The 20596-nt window shown below is 42.7% G+C and overlaps 1 protein-coding gene across 1 annotated transcript in view; it reads right to left on the minus strand.

Annotated features, from left to right (window-relative positions):
- SOS2 (SOS Ras/Rho guanine nucleotide exchange factor 2) overlaps positions 1 to 20596 on the minus strand; it is a 49859-nt gene that overhangs the window by 3980 nt on the left and 25283 nt on the right. The window contains exons 11-22 of the mRNA XM_075615385.1: positions 14722 to 14803; positions 13201 to 13323; positions 12536 to 12639; positions 12189 to 12411; positions 11245 to 11364; positions 10672 to 10834; positions 9388 to 9505; positions 8528 to 8700; positions 5684 to 5800; positions 4493 to 4754; positions 3126 to 3170; positions 1262 to 1371 (exon numbers count right to left, since the gene is read on the minus strand). Coding sequence (XP_075471500.1) covers positions 1262 to 1371; positions 3126 to 3170; positions 4493 to 4754; positions 5684 to 5800; positions 8528 to 8700; positions 9388 to 9505; positions 10672 to 10834; positions 11245 to 11364; positions 12189 to 12411; positions 12536 to 12639; positions 13201 to 13323; positions 14722 to 14803 — 1640 coding nt within the window. The remainder of the gene's footprint in view (positions 1 to 1261; positions 1372 to 3125; positions 3171 to 4492; positions 4755 to 5683; positions 5801 to 8527; positions 8701 to 9387; positions 9506 to 10671; positions 10835 to 11244; positions 11365 to 12188; positions 12412 to 12535; positions 12640 to 13200; positions 13324 to 14721; positions 14804 to 20596) is intronic.

Genomic DNA, 20596 nt, shown 5'->3' on the forward strand with positions numbered 1-20596 from the left:
CTCCATCACAACTTCTTTCGAATGAAGAATGGTTTCCATCTGTTGATACTGGCTGGCCAAGGTAGTCAGCCTTCAACTTCTTCTAGTTCCATTCATTGTGATCTTTAGAGTTTACATATTTGTTGAACATCACTTTGGTCTTGCCAGTATTCATATGGAGGCCCACATTCTTATGTAAAATAGCAATGGACAGGACATATTGCAAGAAGAAATGACCATCGTTGAACAAAGATGGTACTCGACTGGATTCCAATGGAAATTAAAAGACCAAGACGACCAAAAGTAAGATGGGAGGATGAAATCAGAACATTTGTTGGAGCAGTGCGAAGAAGAGGCTTGTAACCGCAGTAACTGGAAGATCATGGGGGAGGCTTCATCCAGCAGTGGATTGACAAAACACACACACACACACACTGTGCTGGCTGAGTTGATCTGTGCCTGTGCATCCATGCTTATTATTCTATTTGTAATGTGGCAGCGTAATCATCCAACTGTAATCCACCTGGCGGCAGAATACATTTATTTATAACATTTATATAGCGCCTTGTACATTAGTTAGTATACATTAGATTAGAGTGTAATTGTTAAGGTCATTGCAGTGGGTAGGGGTGGGAACATTATGGCCGGGCTATGGGTTAGGTGCATTGAGAGCTTGCTTGGTTAGTAGGTAGGGGTGGGAACATTATGGTCGGGCTATGGGTTGGGTGCAGTGAGAGCTTGCTTGGTTAGTGAGTAGGGACGGGAACATTATGGTCGGGCTATGGGTTGGGTGCATTGAGAGCTTGCTTGGTTAGTGGGTAGGGCGGGAACATTATGGTCGGGCTATGGGTTAGGTGCATTGAGAGCTTGCTTGGTTAGTGGGTAGGGGTGGGAACATTATGGTCGGGCTATGGGTTAGGTGCATTGAGAGCTTGCTTGGTTAGTAGGTAGGGGTGGGAACATTATGGTCGGGCTATGGGTTGGGTTCATTGAGAGCTTGCTTGGTTGGTGGGCAGGGGTTGGGGCCAGGTATCTGGATTTAATCTTGTCGGTGGCGTGGTGATGGGTTAGACAGTGGAGGCAATTAGATCGGTGAAGTGGGTGACTATAGAGAGTTTTGGAAAGACTAGGAAGGGGTGAGGGTAGGGGAGATCATGGGCGTTGGGGAGGGTGATGTGAGGGAGGGGATGGGATAAGAGGTTAACGGAGGATCATGGAGTGTGATGGAGAAGCGATGAGTTTTAAGTTGACTTCTGAAGATAGTTAGGGAGGGGGCACGCACCATGAGGCTGGATGCATCCTGATCAAACTTCTTGCGTGGAGGCAATGGAGGTGGTACCAGGAGCTCTTCGCTTAACCTGTTCAAACTACCACAGGAACTGAAGAATGACTCTGGAAAGAACAACAAATTATTTCAGAAATCATGTCACTGGCTTTTAATTCCACATTTCTACAATTAATACATTATTATATTCAAGTCGATAATATGTGATTCTTTTTAATGGACTGAAATAAAAGATGTTGGAAAATGATAAATTTCAAGCAAAATGTTATATTATCCACTACGCACAAGAAAAAAAATCCTATTCATTTATTAATTTCATTGCAACTTTTTTCATTAATACATATGGTTCAACTACTTTCTATCAAGGCAAGTGGTGCAATTCTGGGGCATAGGCCCCTATATTTTTAGTCACACTTGGCAACTATTTCATCCCAGTTAATATTGTGTGTGAGGTCTCAAGGCTACAGGATCCTTCTGCAGATCAGTTATGCTCTCTTGAAAGCTGACATTCATCAGAATTTAAGGCTGTGCTTGTCAAAGTATCACAGAATGCAAGTAATCAGTTAAGACTGCTATTTTGTTCTGCAAATCTTTTCTCAAAAGCACAAACTTAAAGCAGCTAAACGTAAAAATAAACTATGTTTTTTTTTAAATAAATCAGTTCTGTAGTATTAGATAACACTGTCTGCATTGTTTTTTTAACTACTAATGCCATTTTAAATAAAAAAAACAATGTACTGATCCTTGCCTCGGCCACCATTTAGAAAGCCATATCCACTTCCTCTTTTGAAACATGCTCTAACACAGCGGTGCGCAATCTGTGGGGCGCGACCCCCAGGGGGGGCGCGAGACTGCCGACGGGGGGCGCGGGGTTTACAGAGGCCCCGCGCGCTTCCCGAAGGCACTTAAATTAAGTGCCGGGGGAGCTGCAGGGCCTCTGTAAACCATACTTACCCGTGGCTCCGGCGGCTTCCTCCCGGCGTCGCCATGGCAACGCGGCGTCAAAATGACGCTGCGAGGTCATGTGACGTCACGTTGCTATGGCAACGTGACGTCATTACGCCGGAGCGCGGGTAAGTTGGGGTTGGGGGGGGGCGCGGGAGCGAGGGGACAGCCGTCAGGGGGGCGCAGGGAAAAAAGTTTGCGCCCCCCTGCTCTAACACACACCTTTTTGAGCTCTGCCCTTTGGCAACAAAGTATCACAAACAGATCTGTTGTATTTCAAACAGCAGAATATCTATAACACTGAAAGCTGCAACAATAATGTGTTACACTTCGTAATATGTAACATATCAGCTGCAGAATTTCAACAGACTGCCACACAAGGTCAGAAGGCGGCCATTTCGTTGGGCACACAATCAGGATTTTGACCGATTTATAACAGGAGCACCAAACGATTGCCAGCTTGGGTAAGAAGGTAGAATTATACATAGTCACATGCTTTATATATAAAAATAAGAAAAAAAAGTAGCATTGCTGCTTTAACACCACAACAGGAACCTTCAAGGTGGTCATATTGGATGCAAAATTTCTCCTAGTGCCAGAATCCTTCCTAATAGCAGGGGGTAATTAGGTCTTTGGGGGGTAATTAGGTCTGTGGGGGGTAATTAGAGGTCGTAGAATTATTGGTGACCAGCATCTTCAGTGATCTGTGTTTTCTAGGTTTTGGCCCCTATGCAAAACGATATATAGTCCCGCTTAATATTTCTTTATACAGCAGCATGATCATTTTTACCGAGCATGCAACAGATTGCCAGTTAACCCTTTATTGTTTCACAGACAGGCCCTCTGGCAGCAGGAGGGTTAAGCTACGCAGCACGGATGTTTCAATGTAGAATATTATAAAAATATAAAAACGTACTTGAATTTGGCAAAAGCACTGGAGCAAATATACTACTGTTGCTACCTGTTAAAGAAGGGAGACAAATGCGTTAGGATTTGACCCTCTGTAGATTCGGGAGCGGAGGCGCAATGTGAATGACATGTCCAATGATCTGTACACTCTGGTTATGCGCTTACTGTATCTGACAAGTTAAACTGTTCACCAGCGATAATACTTTCTCCCAACAGGACCTCAAGTGTCCTGTGTGTCTTCCAGGCCTATCTACTCAAGTTACTCACTTAGATTGTAAGCTCTTCGCGACAGGGACTTCTCTTCCTATTGTTTATTGTCTGAAGCGCTTATTCCCACTATGTGTTATAATATGTCACATGTATTGTTAAAGCGCTATGCGCCTGGATAGCGCTATATAAAGATATCCATACTGTACAAGTCGATCATTTAAACTGTGACTGTCTTCCACACGTTCAGTGAAAATGAAATGAAGCCCACGCATGTTCTTTCCTTAGACAATGAGCATTAACCCCATTCACAGCCAGAGGCACCGCTGAAAGTGAAAGTGCAGCAATGCATTGCAGATCTTGTGCTCCGACAGTGAACGGGTTAATAAAAAATAAATATATATATAGATTGGAGAATATGGTGTAAGGATGTATTCTTGCCAACAAGATCTGAAGGAAGTACAAGCAACTCATCGGTAAAACTCATGCGAGTTGGTGCCGGGCATGAGGTTGCAACACCAAGAGCCAGATGTGCCCTGCACTGCAAGAACCACTGGCTGGGAAAGTGACGAGTTTAAAGGCCTCAGCTGCAGAAGAACACACCCAGAGCTCCCTATTCCATAAGGGAGTCAGAGAGAGACAGGCGAGGAACACAACGCTACCAATCTCCTCCAAGTAACAGGGAAACTCTGGAGAATTCAGTCTTGTAGTGTAAGAGCAAAGAATGTGGCATTTACACACGCAAACCTACACACGGCTGCACGGAGGCATCTTACAGTACTACGAAGCAGAACACGAACCCAGCAGCACAGTCTACTGTACAGCGTGGGTGCGAGCTCCAGTCCTCAAGGGCCAGCAACAGGTCAGGTTTTCAGGATAACCCTGCTTCAGCACAGGTGGTTCAATCAGTGACTCAGTCATGCTGACTGAGCCACCTGTGCTGGAGGGATATACTGAAAACCTGACCTGTTGCTGGCCCTCGAGGACGGAAGTTGGCCGCCCAGGATCTACACTAAGGCTCTGATCAACATGTCATCTTCCAGGGTAGAGGGGTCACTAAGGCTATCGGCTATTTATTCGTGGTGCAGTGCAGCTGCAGTTAAACCCCTTTGGCACTGGTGACTCCAGCAATGCATGACCATTCTGAAAGGGTTAATAGACACGTACCAAAAGAACTGTTGAGATCGATGTCTAAAAACACGCTGAGTTCAGAAGAGGCCGACGCAGGAGGGGTACAGGGGGTGTTGGGGGAGACCGGAGGGGACGTTGCGGACTCGTGCTCCGATTCGGTGATCCTGCTGAAACTTATTTTATAGGGCTCCCTCTCCAGCGGTGTGGGGTGACCTCGCAGGGTGCCAGAGGACGACAAATGCCTCCCGCTGTTGGGTCTTATGCCTGGAGACTTCAGAGAAAACGTTGTTTTTCTGGGCTAAAAAGAAAAAGGAAGAAAGGAAGATAATAAATATATATATATATATATATATATATATATATATATATATATATATATATATATATATATATATATATATATATATTTATTTATTAACGGTGTAAGTGCCGCAGCGGATAGGATCACTGCAAAAGTCTGGCTCATGCAGCAGTGAATGGGTTAATGGAAAAGTGTAAACCTAACTATATGCGAGAGAGCTCGAGCGGGAGAAAGCGAGCAAGAGAAAGCGAGCGAGAGAAAGCGAGCGAGTGTGAGAACAAGAACTAGTATACTCGATCTAAAGAAATTACATAGTGATTTGTATTTAAATGGATCAATTTAAATAGTTAATCTATACTGCATTTTACAATCTTTGCACCGAAACCCCCGTGTGGCGAGCTATGCCCTGCCTGTTGCTTCTAGAATTGCCTTGGGACCAGTCCGTGCACAGAATGCACATTTGCACCACAATCACAATCAAAGAGTGTTGAAGTCAACGGTGGAAGCAGAAAATAGTTTATAGGATTGAAGTCTAAAATCAGCTAAGGGTGGAGAACAAAAACGGTTGGATAAGACCGCAAATTATTGTGTTTCTACTGAAAAAGGAAAGCATTCACTTTTTGCACAATACAAAGGAGATATTTTCACTTAAAAGGAGCCAATTACATTGGCAAGATTGTTACATTTCTCATCTAATGGGGACTTCAGCTCAAATATATGTAATGTTACATACTCAGCATTTTCATACCCAGTTTGCAGCAGAGAGTTGCACTGTGCTGTGACCTCTGAATTAGCACCGCAGCCATGAAGAAGAAGCATTCTTGTGATAGCAGACGCTCAGTCAGCAGGAGGATTATTCTGGCAACCCAGTTATTCAAATCTAAAAACCTGTGCACCCCGAAATAACATACAATAAATATACGTACGAATCTAGGTGCCTGCTTGCAGTTTCGAGGTTCAATCTCTTGTGATTTATTAAACAGATAGTCCGTGAACTCTTTCTCCAATGCCTGACCCATGGGGTTCAGATTTTCAAAGAACCTCTGAAATTAGAAAAAAAAAAAAACTTCCATTGTAAATATGCAGTATTCCGAGAAAGGGCCGTTATACTGTGTGACAGACTGAAGGTGAAAAATAACACACGGGCAGCAGGTTAGTGTGTGATGAAAAGGCTATTTAATGCAGGAATATGTTGGTGCTGGTACGGATCCAAGTCCGTCTCCAGCAGAAGATCCAAACTAGGTATGAAATGTTGAGGAATTAATGTTGTTTGTGTCGGTTTGTCCTCTTACCCCAGGGGTAGCCAACTCCAGTCCTCAAGGGCCACCAATAGGTAAGGTTTTAATGATATCCCTGCTTCAGCAGAGGTGATTCAATCAAGTCAGTCATTGACCGAGCCACCGCTTGAGCAACCTGTGCAGGGATATCCCTAATACCTGGCCTGTTGGTGGCCCTTGAGGACTGGAGTCAGCCACCCCTGCCTTAGTCTTCAACGTACCACCCATGAACGATCCTTATGTTATTGACTGTGCATCTTATTTCTTCATGGGGACTGATGCATCATAAGGAGATGGGCACACCAGCTAAATAAAAGACTAAATGTGGGGTGCGCTGGAAATCAGTATGTAAGGAGATACTGCATATTAACAAAATGTCCAGAGACACAGGCACTCACCGATAAGAGGCTGTAATGCAATAAAGGTTTTAGCTCAGGTTACAGAAGAGAAACAAAATGGTAACACCGACAGGGATAGTACGGGCCTGCAGCCTCCACCACAGCAGTGTGATACACATGCACTGTAAGTACTGCACGTCACCGATAGTGTCAGGGTAGTATAGTCCAGGGGTGCGCAAACTTTTTCAGTTGCACTCCACTCCCACCCACCCCCTACCTGCTCTCCGGCATTACGTTGTCATGGCAATGCCGCCGCGTTGTGTGCCATCGCGGTGTCAGGGCGACGCGTCATCGGGAGAAGCCATAAAGAAGGTAAGAGGCAGTTACAGAGGCCCTGCGCTTCAGATTAAATGTTGTGGGGAAGAGCGCGGGGCCTCTGTAAGCGTGGTGCCCTCTTCCCGCCCCCCAGGAAATGTTGTGCCCCCCATCCCCCCGGTGTGTATATTAGTGCAGTATGATGGAGATGCACTGTAATTAGAGTCTGTAGTACAATGTATTCATGACAGTGGGTATCGAGTATACTCGTGCTTATTGCATTCCATGATTGGATTTTGCAAGCACTGGACCTACATATCCTTAGGATTTACAATGCTGTTTTTCTTATTCCAATAAGGACTGTATTTATGTTACAGCCATTCTAGGAATACAAGCTTTCCCTCGAATGTACAAATGTTGCCTTTTTCCTTTCCATGGAGGACTTTATTTAACATCTGGACTTCTCTCCTCCTCAGATGTCCAAGACTATTAATAATGTTCTAACTATAATATATGTATCCTCTGATGCATACAACTCTTGACAAGTTTCATTATTATTAATATTTGTCTCCCACCCCTCCCCCTGTTTTAATGTTTGTTTGAAATGACTCCCCCCATGTCCCAGAAGGCTATCCACAGGTGTTTTGCTATAATGTTTGTTACCAGGTGTTATACTCTGTTCTCCGAAAAGTCTCTGAACCAACGACTATTGGAGACATCTGACCTGCCGGATCTCTCTTCCCATGAATATTAATTTTACATTGCTATGGGGTACTGATATCACTACCAGGGAGTGGGTTTTGCACACTGGCGGGCGTCTTGCACTTGGTATATGCTATATAAAATGTATGCATTTTGTTCCTTTTCTGTATCCTGTCAAAGGCTCCACGAGATCCGAAATGTTGCATTAAACCCACTTATTGGCGAGTGTCTGTCTCTTTGGACATTTTGATAGAGATAGGTGTGTGTGTGTACACATTAAATACATGTATAAGTATGACCCCAACATTGCAACTTTACATCATCAGTTTTCATTATGGTAGCTCTGCAGAGGCGCTGCTCAAAACAATGTACTAATGCATGGGGGGCCAACTATGGCCCTCAAGAGCTATCAACCGTTAGGGTTGCCAGGTGGTTTCTCCAAAAATACTGGACACAATGGTGAAAGTTGCGACGTGCTCGAGTCACACCCCCCCCCCCTCACCGCTCCATGCTGTTTCCTCCCTCCTTGACCCCAGCCTCCTGATGCCTCCTCCTGATTGACTGCATTACCAAACAGCAGCCAATCAGGATGGAGGAAGCTGCCCAGCCCCCTAGCAGCAGTCCTGCTCTCTCCCTGCTCAGGGAAATCCCCACAGATCCGCCAAGCCTTTCACGCCACTATGTCCTCTCATTTTTTTACTTGACAGTGTCCAAATACAGGACAACCCAGTTCAATACTGGACACCAGGGAATCCTACCAAACAGGTCAGATTTTCATGATATCCCTGCTTCAGCACAGGTGGCACAGTCGAAGATTGTTTGAGCCACCTGTGCTGAAGTAGGGATATCCTGAAAACCTGACCTGTTGACTACCACCCCTGCCCTAAAGCGTAAGCTTTAACCTACTTTATGACGCTGTATTGCCTGTGCCAAATTTGACCCAGTAACACATTGGAAATATCAACAACACGACCTTCCCCGTTTGGAAATGGTCCAGTAGATGAAGCCCCAGGACTGTGCTTCCAAGATCTCCACCCCGGAGATGGCTGCACGCGCACATCTGAAGTGCCCTTCCGGGCATCACATAATAATGAGAATATATATAAAGGGACGTGATTATTCTGCATCGATCCCGTACCCGTATATCGGCTTCTATACGTAAACAGTAAGGCTGGTTTTGGTACTGCTGAATTTCTCCAGTGATTTCGGCCACTTTTCGGCGTTTGCTGAAATTGATCAGTTCTTTCCCGTGGCGCTTCAGTAAGTCAGGATTCCCTTCTTCAGTCTTGAGAATATTTGTTAAATATATCCCTAATAAAAATAATGAAAATAATTCAAACAAAGAACTGGTGTAATAAATATATGGAAAACGGACACGATGCTCATGTTGCTTTTGGATGTTAAAAGACAGTGCCCACCTAGAATTAAAGTGAACCCCTCTTCATGCCTTGGTGTAATCAGACTTTGTTCCAATGTGCAGTTATATATTTCATCTAATTTTCATATGTAAGTGCTTGGTTCTTGAATTCCTTTAGTCATAACAGTTGGACAATATGGACTGCAATACATGATCATCCATGACCTACCTGCATAGCTCACACCAGGGGTGGCCAACTCCAGTCCTCAAGGGCCACCAACAGGTCAGGCTTTCAGGATATCCCTGCTTCAGAATAGATGGCTCAGTCATTCTGAGCCACCTGTGCTGCCGCAGGGATATCCTGAAAAGCTGACCTGTTGCTGGCCCTTGAGGACAGGAGTTGGCTACCCTCGGCTTACACAATACAAAACAACATAAAAAAGAAACAATATGTCTACTACACCCGCAGATCACCATTTAAACGAGACACTTTGTTTTTATAAAAAGGTCCTTACTAAACACAGAAAATGACAAAGAGAATATTAGTTATAATTTCTCTGTTTCGTCCCTCCATGGCAACATAAAAACATACTGTACCATCAATAGGGATGCAGAATAAATGTAGTTCATAACCAACTTACCAAAAAAAGGCACACAAGGTGGGTTGATTGACTTAAGTTTTACCAAATATTTTTTAAAGTGATCTTGACTGAGTTCCACGGCTTCATCCAAGACTTTCTTCTTCCTCTCCTGTAACGCCTAAAGAAAGAGCAGCACGTTATGCCCCTTCCGAGTGCGCACCGGGAACAATGTCCGATAGGGATGGCTTTTATTTATTGTTCTATTGCTCTTTTATTTTAAATCGCCCACACTGAAGAACCTGCCGGCTGCATTTAGGATGTGAAGAGCAGCATTTCTCATTTACCGGCCATAGGCGAGTGTGAATAGCCGCAGTTTAAACGCGTGTGATGTTTTTAGAGAATCACAAAGATGCCCCTTGCAGTGCTTATAGTCATATTATGCAGATCGTCACTGGATTCCCAATAAAGGTAAAGAAATGCTGAAACCCGACGTTTGCCACTGAATAGCTGCCAATCTCGCCTGTCAAGTCCCACTACAGAATCAGCCAAAAACCACTATAAGCAGGTTATCAGATATCTGTGCAGAACATTTCTGCCTCAGAGATAGGGTTAAGAGAGAGTACATCTATAGCCATAACCACTTTGTGATGATGGCAATATACATGGGTGATAACTACCCTGTTATAAAGGCAGCATGGTCTCCTCCCACTTTTACTCAACGTTCTCATTTGGTAGCATCCAACATTAAAGGGACAGCTGAACAGCAGCACTTAATGTGCTGCTGTTCTGTGCTGGAAATACAGCCTCTGAAAACAGCAGCCAGTAGAACAGGGACGCTCAACTACGGTCCTCAAGCACCCATCCGCCCCTAAAAGGTCAGGTTTTCAGGATATCCCAGCTTCAGCACAGGTGGTTCAATCAGAGGCTCTCTGAGCCACCTGTGCTGAAGAAGGGATTGATTGAGCCCCCAGTGCTGAAGCAGGGACAGATTGAGCCCCTTGTGCTGAAGCAGGGATATCCTGAAAACCTGACCTGTTTGGGGGGGGTTTGAGGACTGGAGTTGAGCTCCCCTGCCCCTAGAACAATGAGACGTGTCCCGATTCTCAGGTTTCTAACCAGCAGCAGAAAGATGCCAAAGTTTTCCAAGACGAATCCTATTGATATTTAGACCGAGAACTCATGCAGGATAACATTCTTTTGGGCGGCTGTTTTTCTATGTTCAGATGCCTACATTTAGCAGTTACTACTCGCCTGCTTTTCGAAAAGTAGGAAGGGAGGTGGCAGGACAGATGTGGATAACCCCCTGTTTATGCCAGTTGGGTTGCAGGGGAACATATTACTAACCTCGAAGGTGTGATCCAACCTGTACACTGGTACAGAATTCACTGCGCTGACTATTTCCAGCACTCCGTTAAAATTATTCAAGTCTTGAAAAACCTGTAGGATTTCTATGATTCTGCTGAAAACGGCCACCCTTTCCTCAAAGTTCTCCGTTTCCACAAGACACCTAAACCAGAAAGGAGACATGGAAGTGAGAAATACTGGCGGTGTATTTGAAGCCTGAACAAGTCACCCTATCTGCTGCCAAAATGCAAACCCTGCAGGTAAAATGTTTGAACGACGATACCAGGAGCGGCCAACTCCATTCTTCAAGGGCCACCAACAGGTCAGGCTTTACGGATATCCCGGCTTCAACACAGATGGCTCAATCAGTGGCTCAGTCAATGGCTGAGCCACCTGTGCTGAAGCCAGGATATTCTTAAAGCCTTACCTGTTGGTGGCCCTTGACGGCTGGAGTGGGGTTCAATTTCAGCTTCAGGTCACTTATACTTGGCCATGTCACTCCATGTGCCTTCCAACGACACACTTGCAAATACAATCTTTCCTGGTAATAGATCTGAACAAAACTTGACATACTTTTCGAACCACAGCGTAAGGTTTGTGGTATGGCGAATCATTTTCAGTAAGTTGGGGGAGTTAATTTCTTTGTCTTCCTTCGTCCACACACTGCCCACCAGTTCAGATGGCTGAACTGCCCTGCAACAAGCCAAGCACAATGGAAGAAACGTGAATTCTGTGCTAAGAAAACATATGAGACAATATACAGAACACACTGGGATCTGGATAGTGAAAATACAATAAATATTTAATGCTTCGCTTCCCATCCCTGGTAAAACCAGTTAAAAAAAAACAAAAAAAAACCGTAGTTGAGAATTAGGGGTTTGTGATGGTCCCAATGTACATTTTGTTAATTGGGAGTTGTGATTTTTACAAACAACAATATTTTTTGTTTGCCTTCTCTGGATCAATATACGGCAAGTACAGATATAGGATAAAGTATCTGTCGTCTAAATACTGTAGGTTGAACTTGATGGAGGGATGTCTTTTTTTCAACCTCATCTCCTATGTAACTATGTAACCTAGAAAAGGCCTACAGCACAGTGTACGGTGGGTCTACTTGAGGTGAATTGGAGAGTTTCTATACAAAACCTTCAAAGCGCAATCTCTGTGATTAAACAGTCATTTATTGACTTTTCATATTGGATTCTTTGCCTTCCTTACCACCTTCGTCGATTGTGATCCCTTCAATTTGAGACCGATGTGAGAAATATAAAGAGAAGGACTCCGACCCTCAAGCAGTGACTGTAGAAATGGCGGAGCCATTGTAACATTCATGCTCCCTTTATCCTTTTATGGTATGTGACTTTAACATAACTAATGTAGAGGAGCCCTCCGCAATTACGCTGGCTTCCTCCCCTTCTGTTACCTCTGCCAGAGTTGCCTAAATGCCTGTACATGCGATACAGAATGGTATACACGCGCAGTCCCTCATTGCGCTCCTCTACGCGCGGAACACATACCTGTAGAGATCAGACTCTATCAGAGTCAGCTGGCGAGCAATTTCCATTGGATGCAGAGTCATAAGGTCAAAGGTCTCACACTGGCCAGCACGGCTGATGTGCCACTCTATAGGTGGAAGGGGGCTCTCAAAGGTAATGTTGTGGCTCACACCATTTGCCTGAGCTTGTTTTTTCCTCCTGATGATCTTGGCTATGGATTCCACCCATTTCTTCATCGACTTCCCTGGAAAAGCCGTTGGAAAGTTATTGGGCGCCATTTCTTAAGACACCTTTCGGCCCCCGGCCATTGACGTTGCGTTGTGGGCCTTTATCTTTAAGGTCACAAATAAAACATGTCACGTGCTTACCTCTCACATTCGAAATAAAGGTCTCCAACCTATCGAGTAATTCGAGGTCTCTCTCAAAATCATAGAAGTGATGTTCAACCCAGTGCCGAAATACATTTAATACCCTGTGAACGAGATGAAGACCTTTTACAAACTATTACCGGTCAAATATAGAAGCGGTTCACAGCTGCTTCTCCTAGCAGCTGGCATCTAAAACCGGGATACCAATTGTCTGGGGGCGGCTGTTTAAAGGACACAAGCATGTACTGTTAAGTCAAGACACATTAATATATATTTCACCAAAGCAAATCTGAAATAGAATATTCAGAGGGAGACATCTTAACCGTATCGCCAGAGGGTCCAGCAATGCATTGCAGAGATAATGAAGTCTAAACGGCTACAGGAAGGTGTGGCTGAGCTAATCTTGTGCAGACAACCACATAACCTTGCAAAGCATTGCCGGTCCCTAAGGCGCTGAAGGCGTAAGAGCAGGGGTAGCTAACTCCAGTACTCTAGTGCTACCAACAGGTCAGGTTTTAAGGACATCCCTGCTTCAGTGGCTCAAATCAGAGGCTTAGTCTTCGACAGCCACTGAAGCAGGGATATCCTGAAAACCTGACCTGCTGGTAGCTCTGGAGGACTGGAGTTGGCTACCAATCTGTTAGAGGTAAACAACTCAAACAAACCTGAGTTGCACCGGCTGAACATATTCCTTCCGAAACCTTTTAAGGTTGGCGCTGACTGGCTGCTCGCCTTTCTCTATGGCCAGTCTGTCTGCTTCTGTGGGTTCAGGTTCAGGGATTTCAAACCTAGTTATAAAAAGGAACAGGGTCATTAATTCCACGACATGCATCACATAGCGATGTTTAAACAGTCACAAACAGAGCTTGTGTAGGACAGGTAATGTAAAGTCATTCCCAAACTTGTGTTTTAACACTTCATTTCTTAAAACTCCACGTACCGCCGATTTTTTATGTTAAATTATCTACACTTACAATTACAATGTATCATGTATTGTTTATTAGTTTGAGTTAATTATGGCAGCCCATTTCTCATACTATGCATGTTACAATAAACCAGCAGAACTAGATTGGTCACCAAAGCTCCAATTGTAATGTTTCTCAAGCTTTAGTGATTAAGGATCCACGATTGGAAATATAAAAATCAATTATATGAGTATCAATTTGCATGAATTTTTTTGATGCAAGAGTCCCATGCACTTTAAAATGTCTCTTTTCAAAGCTGCCGGTACATTTCATTTTTAACTCCAGTTCTTGACAAATCTTCTGCCGGTGTTCAGTTGCAGAGAAATAGTGCTGTTAATAATGTGCGTGTAGACCATATTCTAGGCCAAGGGTGCGCAAACGTTTCAGTCTGCGCCCCCTGCCTGCTCTTCCACCCCTCCTCCTTACCTTGTCTCCGACAGGAAACGATGTCCGCGGAGTCACGTGACCCCGCGTTGCCATGGCGACACAGCCGAAGACAAGGTAAGGGAACTTGCAGAGGCCTCACGCGATCCCACGGAATTTAATTTAACAGCCGTGCCCCCCCCTGAAAAATCTTGCGCACCCCCCCTGTTTGCGCCCCACTGCTCTAGGCTAGCATTACCAGTTTGTCCAACCCAACTGACTGCAACTTTGTAGTCACCGCAGCATGTTACCTAATTTAGGCACTATCCTTTCATTCATTGAGTAACTTACAGTAGGACATGCCCTATGATGTTCCCATTGTTTCTAAGACTGTGACAATGTAGCAAAGCATTTCACCTGAGAGGCGGGATCCGAGACATGTTTGTCAAGTCAAGTGTTTTCTCTCCCCTTCTCCCACCCTGTCCTCATCAGAGAACCAATAAAGTTCAGACTCTGGCTGTACAGGCGCTTGCTGGACACAGTGGCATGACACAGTGGCACAGTGGCGTGACACAGTGTCATCCCACTGTGACATCGTACAAAAGGGAGAAGCCAGAGGAAATCAAACCCCTCTAAAGTCTAACTTTAACCAATTAATTATACTTATAGGTGTCAGATTTGGTTACAATTTTTTTTTTTTTTATCAATTACCATCATCAGTTAAATGATAGGTTTAGGAGCATGGTGCTGCATATACACAAATAGTTCAAAAGTAAATAAACCACTGCAACATTTTTAGTACGACCCATATGTTCTGTGTGTAAACCCCTCGGGGAGTAGAATATTTTGATCGTTTACCTTTCAATCAGTAAATTGAGTAATTCCTGGGGTTTGCAGAAGGAACGATATGTGGTCAGGAAGGTGCGCACAAAGTTAGGATCTGTAGGGAAAACAAGGTTACAACGACCTTGAAAGAGGTGAAGTACGTACTGTGCAACAATGATGGACAATGTAGTGCGCAAACAGAGCACCAAACAAGCGCTCCTATGTGGAATAACGGTGTGTATAATCAAATGTGTGAGAAATTCATAGTATATCATAAAAAATTAAGTGAATAATAATATTAGCGATAGCAAAGTGTATCAGTAAACATAATGAAGATTAGTGTAGTAGTAAGCAGCAGTATAAGTTATAGCAAATAACGGGGAGCGCTAATATCTCTCAATAAAACAGGATATTGGAACATGGAATTACTAAACAGAAGATACATTGGTTGATACTAAATATATATATATAGATATATACACACACACACACACACACACACAAAATGTATCCGTTGTATAGACAAGGGAAGATAGAGTTTTCTTCCACTGACAGCTTCTCACAGCTTGTGATGCAGGATAGGTCTCCTCTTCCCCACACGGCAAATCTCCGAAAAGAGGAAACAAAAGACGAAGAGTGCAGATCGTATGATTCATAATACAGAGTTGGAATAATCAAAGTGCGCACTCACACTTTCCCCGTTCTTTGAAACATAGAAAACGGTTCTGTGCGGTCTCTTTCTGGGATCAGTGGAGGTAGGAGTCCCTGTCTCACCACCCCTAGATGCGGCTGGACGCCATCTTTGAATTCTTGCGTTCACCTTCCCTCCAGTCTCACGATCACTCTACTTAGGCTGCGGCCAGGCAGGGAGCGAGCGCACTGGCACTGGTGCACGTCACGCGCTCTGCTTGGCCGTGCTTTTCCTGGCCAGCTAGCTGTGCACGCGGTGGGCATGGCCATGATGTCACGGAGCTGGTTCGCCCTCACTGGGCGAACCGTTCATGTGACGCGTCAGCGAGCGGCACAATCAAATTTGCTTGCTTTGGCAAGCAGCTAAGCGCCGTGCATGCTCTCACACATTGCAGCAATGTGTTTCATCACAGACCACGCTCAGCATCACCCTGGACGAGGCCTTAGACTTGGCACAGCTATGGCGCTATCTCCTCTCCCTGAACAATAACGACTCAACGCGTTTCGCATTAGATGCTTCGTCAGGAGTCTCTGATTACACATCTGACTGTAAACCTTTATTTACCCTAATCAATTCATTTGATACTTTATTGCAAACATGCAAATACAATTTAAAAAACTTGCAATACCATCAACATGCGATGGCCTGGTTATATAACACAACAACTGATACAATGTGCATTAAAATAACCCTATATTGATACATAAGTAAACATTAACCACTTGCACCGCGTAGTGGGAGCAAAAACATTCATACGTTAGATACCTTCACCTAAACTGGAATCAGAATGGTCACTAAAGTTTGTACAATCATTTACATTTTATATTTTAAAAAAGTGACCTACATTTTTCAGTTGTAGAAACCTCTATAGAAAAGAAAGCGCTAGTGCAATGTAGCAAATAAAATACCAATTATAATAAATGAGTGACTTAATGATTATTGGGAAAATAGTATTTCCGCAGCCAGAATACAGAGGTTCCCGAGTCCCCTGTGAACAGAATACAAACAGGAAAGATCTATTGCATGAAATAAGATCTAATTTTAAAGCTAAAGTTGCCTGAAGATAATGTGAAACATTGCTACTGAGTATAAAATACACATTTATTAAAAATAAAATATTTCAAACAGTATTTTATTTTTCATATGTATTTTAATAAATGTGTATTTTATACTCCGTTGCAATGTTTCACATACGTTTTCTTCAGGCAACTTTAGCTTTAAGATTAGATCTGATTTCATGCGATAGATCTCTCCTGTTTGTAGAAACCCCTATGTAATATAAAACGGAGGGGGGGTGTTACACAGTTACGTGATACGAGGTTGAAAAAAGACATACGTCCATCAAGTTCAACCTATGTGGTTATAATGGACACTACATATTATTTAGAGGAAGCCGGTCGGATATTGGGTGACGTTACCACTTATGAAAAGTCAGATCATGATCCTACCAAGGTATTTTTGGACAAACTTAATATACTTCTGACGAGAGGAAAAGTATTAGGCATTCTGAATGAGGAAGAATACAGGTACCTATGGAAAAATAAACCAAGGTTTTTTTTTCTATTTTTTGCCCCAAAACTACAAAGATCTAAAAAAAAAAAAAAAAAAAAAAAAACATGGACGGCCAATAATCTCAGGGCATAGACTCATTATCAGCATGTCTGCCTCTCAGAATACACACACATTTATCTTTACAAATATGTAGGAAACATGGTCATATTTGAGAGATACGATGCAGGGAAGAATGTATTATGGTGACGTGATGCAACATCTCTATATATTTCAATTGAACACGAGAAAAACTCTGAAGCATAGTGCTAGAGGAAGATGAAGAAATGTCTGGGGAACAGATTTATTATATTTGAAAGCACCACAACTATTTTTGGTTTAATGGTGAATATTCTCTGCAAAAAAAGTAGTACGGCAATAGGGAACAGTTTTGCACAGAGTTATGCCAATTTATTTATGGGGAGGTGAGAACAGAATAATATCTGGTCCAACAACCCATTTGGTGCGAGCCTGGTCCTATGGAAGAGGAACATAGATTATGTATTTTTTATAAATTGCAGGGCAATGAAGAAAGTCTTAATTCATTTTTAATATTTTTAAATGAGAACGATCAGAATCTTAAATTCATGCCTAAATGGAACAAGCAAGAAACAGAATTCCTTGACTTGGATCTCTATGTAGAGAATAATGAGATCAACACCAACAGATTTTTTTGAGAGTGTAGAGAGCAACAATTACATTTTAAATTCAGGTTGCCATCATAAATGGATATCAAATATACCTTTTGGGCAGCTAAGGAGAATCAAACGAAACTGCTCCAATGACGAGATGTTTGAGAATCAGGCGAAAAAATAATAACAACAGATTCTTTGAGGAACTGTAATGCTGCTAATGTGCAAGAAGTATTACTTAGAACGGGTGTCTTGAAAAGGGAAGACCTTCTAACACCAAAGAATTGAGAATGACAAAGAACTCATAGGACTTCCAATCTGCCTTCACAAACAGACAGGCATCTAGGATAATAAACACCATGAATAAACACTGGCACATTTTTATGAAAGATCCCCTGTTGAGAGATGTTATTCCCAATCACCCTCAGGTCATTTTTTGAAAAGCAACCAATCTGAAAAACAAATTGGCACCAAGTGCATTCAAACCTGAAAAAAGGAGAGACTTGGTAGTAAAAAACACAGGGTTTTTACAAATAGTTTGCATTTACTGCGGCTGGCTTATATTCTACTCATAGCCAGTATACACACAAGTGGTTTTTATTCCGATCACGATCACAAAACTGAAACGGACAGGCATCTCAAGGACAGCTACAGGGGGCTTCATTTCCTGCGCATGCGCGCTATGCAATCCCCCACGCTGACACTCGTGGAGGTTTGACAGCGTTACAGCGCTACAGAGACAGCCCCAGCGCGCGGGACTGGTTTCTGAGGATTGACACTGCCCCTGCATACCCTATTTGATGCCCTACCAAAGAAGTTACGATCGAGATCGGGGATTATTAAAGTTTTTATTCATGTAAGTGGTTACTATTTTTTTATTGTTTGTAATACACTTTATTTCTCTAATTTTGGTGCGCTCTTGAATTTTCTTTTTTGCTTGTAAATTTGGCTCAAATGAAACTGCATTTCAGAGCATTTAAAACTAGAGAAAACTTTGGAACTCACCACTACATAAAGTATAAAACCAATTATGTAGAGTATCTTCTGAAGTCCCCATATGGGCTCAGTATGTGGGTAGGACATTAAGGAGTATCAGAACATATAGGGAACATGTAATGACTCAATGTTCCAAAGCATTTTGAACAATTTCACAAAGCCAACCCCGAGGGGGCTATTTACAAAGCGATTGAGCATGCAGAGATTAATTGGAGAGGAGGGGACAAAATGTGGAGATTGGCACAAAGGGAAACATACTGGATTTGTAAAATTAAAGACTTTGATCCCTGATGGACTAAATGCAGAAATTGACATTGGGGCTTTTAACGTGTACATTTAAAATGTAAATTTATACAGAAATTTTAAATAGTTCCTTTAAACTATTTATAATATTTTATGGACAATTTTATAATATCCTATTTCTATATATGTCCATGAGACTTAGATTTAGGATGTATATGTTTCCTGCAGCCTTCAACAACGCAAACACCTCCTAAAATTGCAATGTTGGAATTATTCATTGGTGTCTTTATGATATTGAAGGATGTATAATCCAATGCATTCCTCTTACTCTCCCCTTGCTTTCACTATTCAAAAAGATCTGTAATTTTTGTATTTTATTTTTTTTAAATACAAGCTAGTGTGTATGTATCTGTATTCTATTTCAAATTCAATAGGTAGATTAATGGGTTTTAGATTACATAAAGTTTTCCATAAATACAACTCAAAAATGTAGGTCGCCTGTTTTAGATATAAAATGTCAATGATTGTACAAACTTACTTTGTCACAATTCTGATTCCAGTTTAGGTGAAGGTATATAACGTATGAATGTTTTTGCTCCCACTATGCTGTGCAAGTGGTTAATGTTTATTTATGTAACAATATAGGGTTATTTTAATGCACATTGTATCAGTTGTTGTGTTATATAACCTAGCCATCGATGGTTGATGTTGATGGTATAGTAAGTTATTTTAATTGTATACACATGTTTGCAATAAAGTATCAGATGAATTGATTAGGGTATATAAAGGTTAACAGCCAGATGTGTAATAAGAGACTCCTGACGAAACATTTAATGCGAAACGCGTTGTCGTTATCGGTCAGGGAGAGGAGAGAGAGGAGACAGCGCCATAGCTGTGCCAAGTCTAAGCTGAGTGATTGCGAGACTAGAGGGAAGGTGGACGCAAGAATTTAAAGATGGCGTCATGCCGCATCTAGGGTGGTGAGACAAGGACTCCTATCTCCACTGATCCCACAAAGAGACCGCACAGAACTGTGTTCTATGGTATGTTTCAAAGAACGGGGAAAGTGTGAGTGCGCACTTTATTCATTATTCCAATTCTGTATTATAAATCATACGATCTGCACTATTAAACTCTTGTTTCCTCTTTTCGGAGATTTGCCGTGTGGGGAAGAGTAGACCTATCCTGCATCACAAGCTGTGAGAAGTTGTCAGTGGAAGAAAATTCTATCTTTCCTTCTCATGCAACGGATACATTGTGTGTGTGTGTATGTATGTGTGTGTGTATGTATGTGTGTGTGTATGTATGTGTGTGTGTATGTGTGTGTGTATGTGTGTGTGTGTGTATGTGTGTGTGTATGTGTGTGTGTGTGTGTGTGTGTATGTGTGTGTGTGTGTGTATGTGTGTATGTGTGTGTGTGTGTATATGTGTGTATGTGTGTGTGTGTATATGTGTGTATGTGTGTGTGTGTATATGTGTGTATGGGTGTGTGTGTGTGGGTGTATGTGTGTGTGTGTGTGTGTGTGTGTGTGTGTGTGTGTGTATGTGTATGTGTGTGTGTGTATGGGTCCGTGTATGGGTCCGTGTATGGGTGTGTATCTATGTGTATGTGTATCTGTGTGTGTATGTGTGTGTGTATGTGTATCTGTGTGTGTGTGTGTGTGTGTGTGTGTGTGTGTGTGTGTATCTGTGTGTGTATGTGTGTATGTGTATCTGTGTATGTGTGTATGTGTATCTGTGTGTGTATGTATGTGTGTGTGTATGTATGTGTGTGTGTGTGTGTGTATGTATGTGTATG

This window comes from Ascaphus truei, chromosome 9, assembly GCF_040206685.1.
Source record: "Ascaphus truei isolate aAscTru1 chromosome 9, aAscTru1.hap1, whole genome shotgun sequence".
Taxonomy (NCBI): domain Eukaryota; kingdom Metazoa; phylum Chordata; class Amphibia; order Anura; family Ascaphidae; genus Ascaphus; species Ascaphus truei.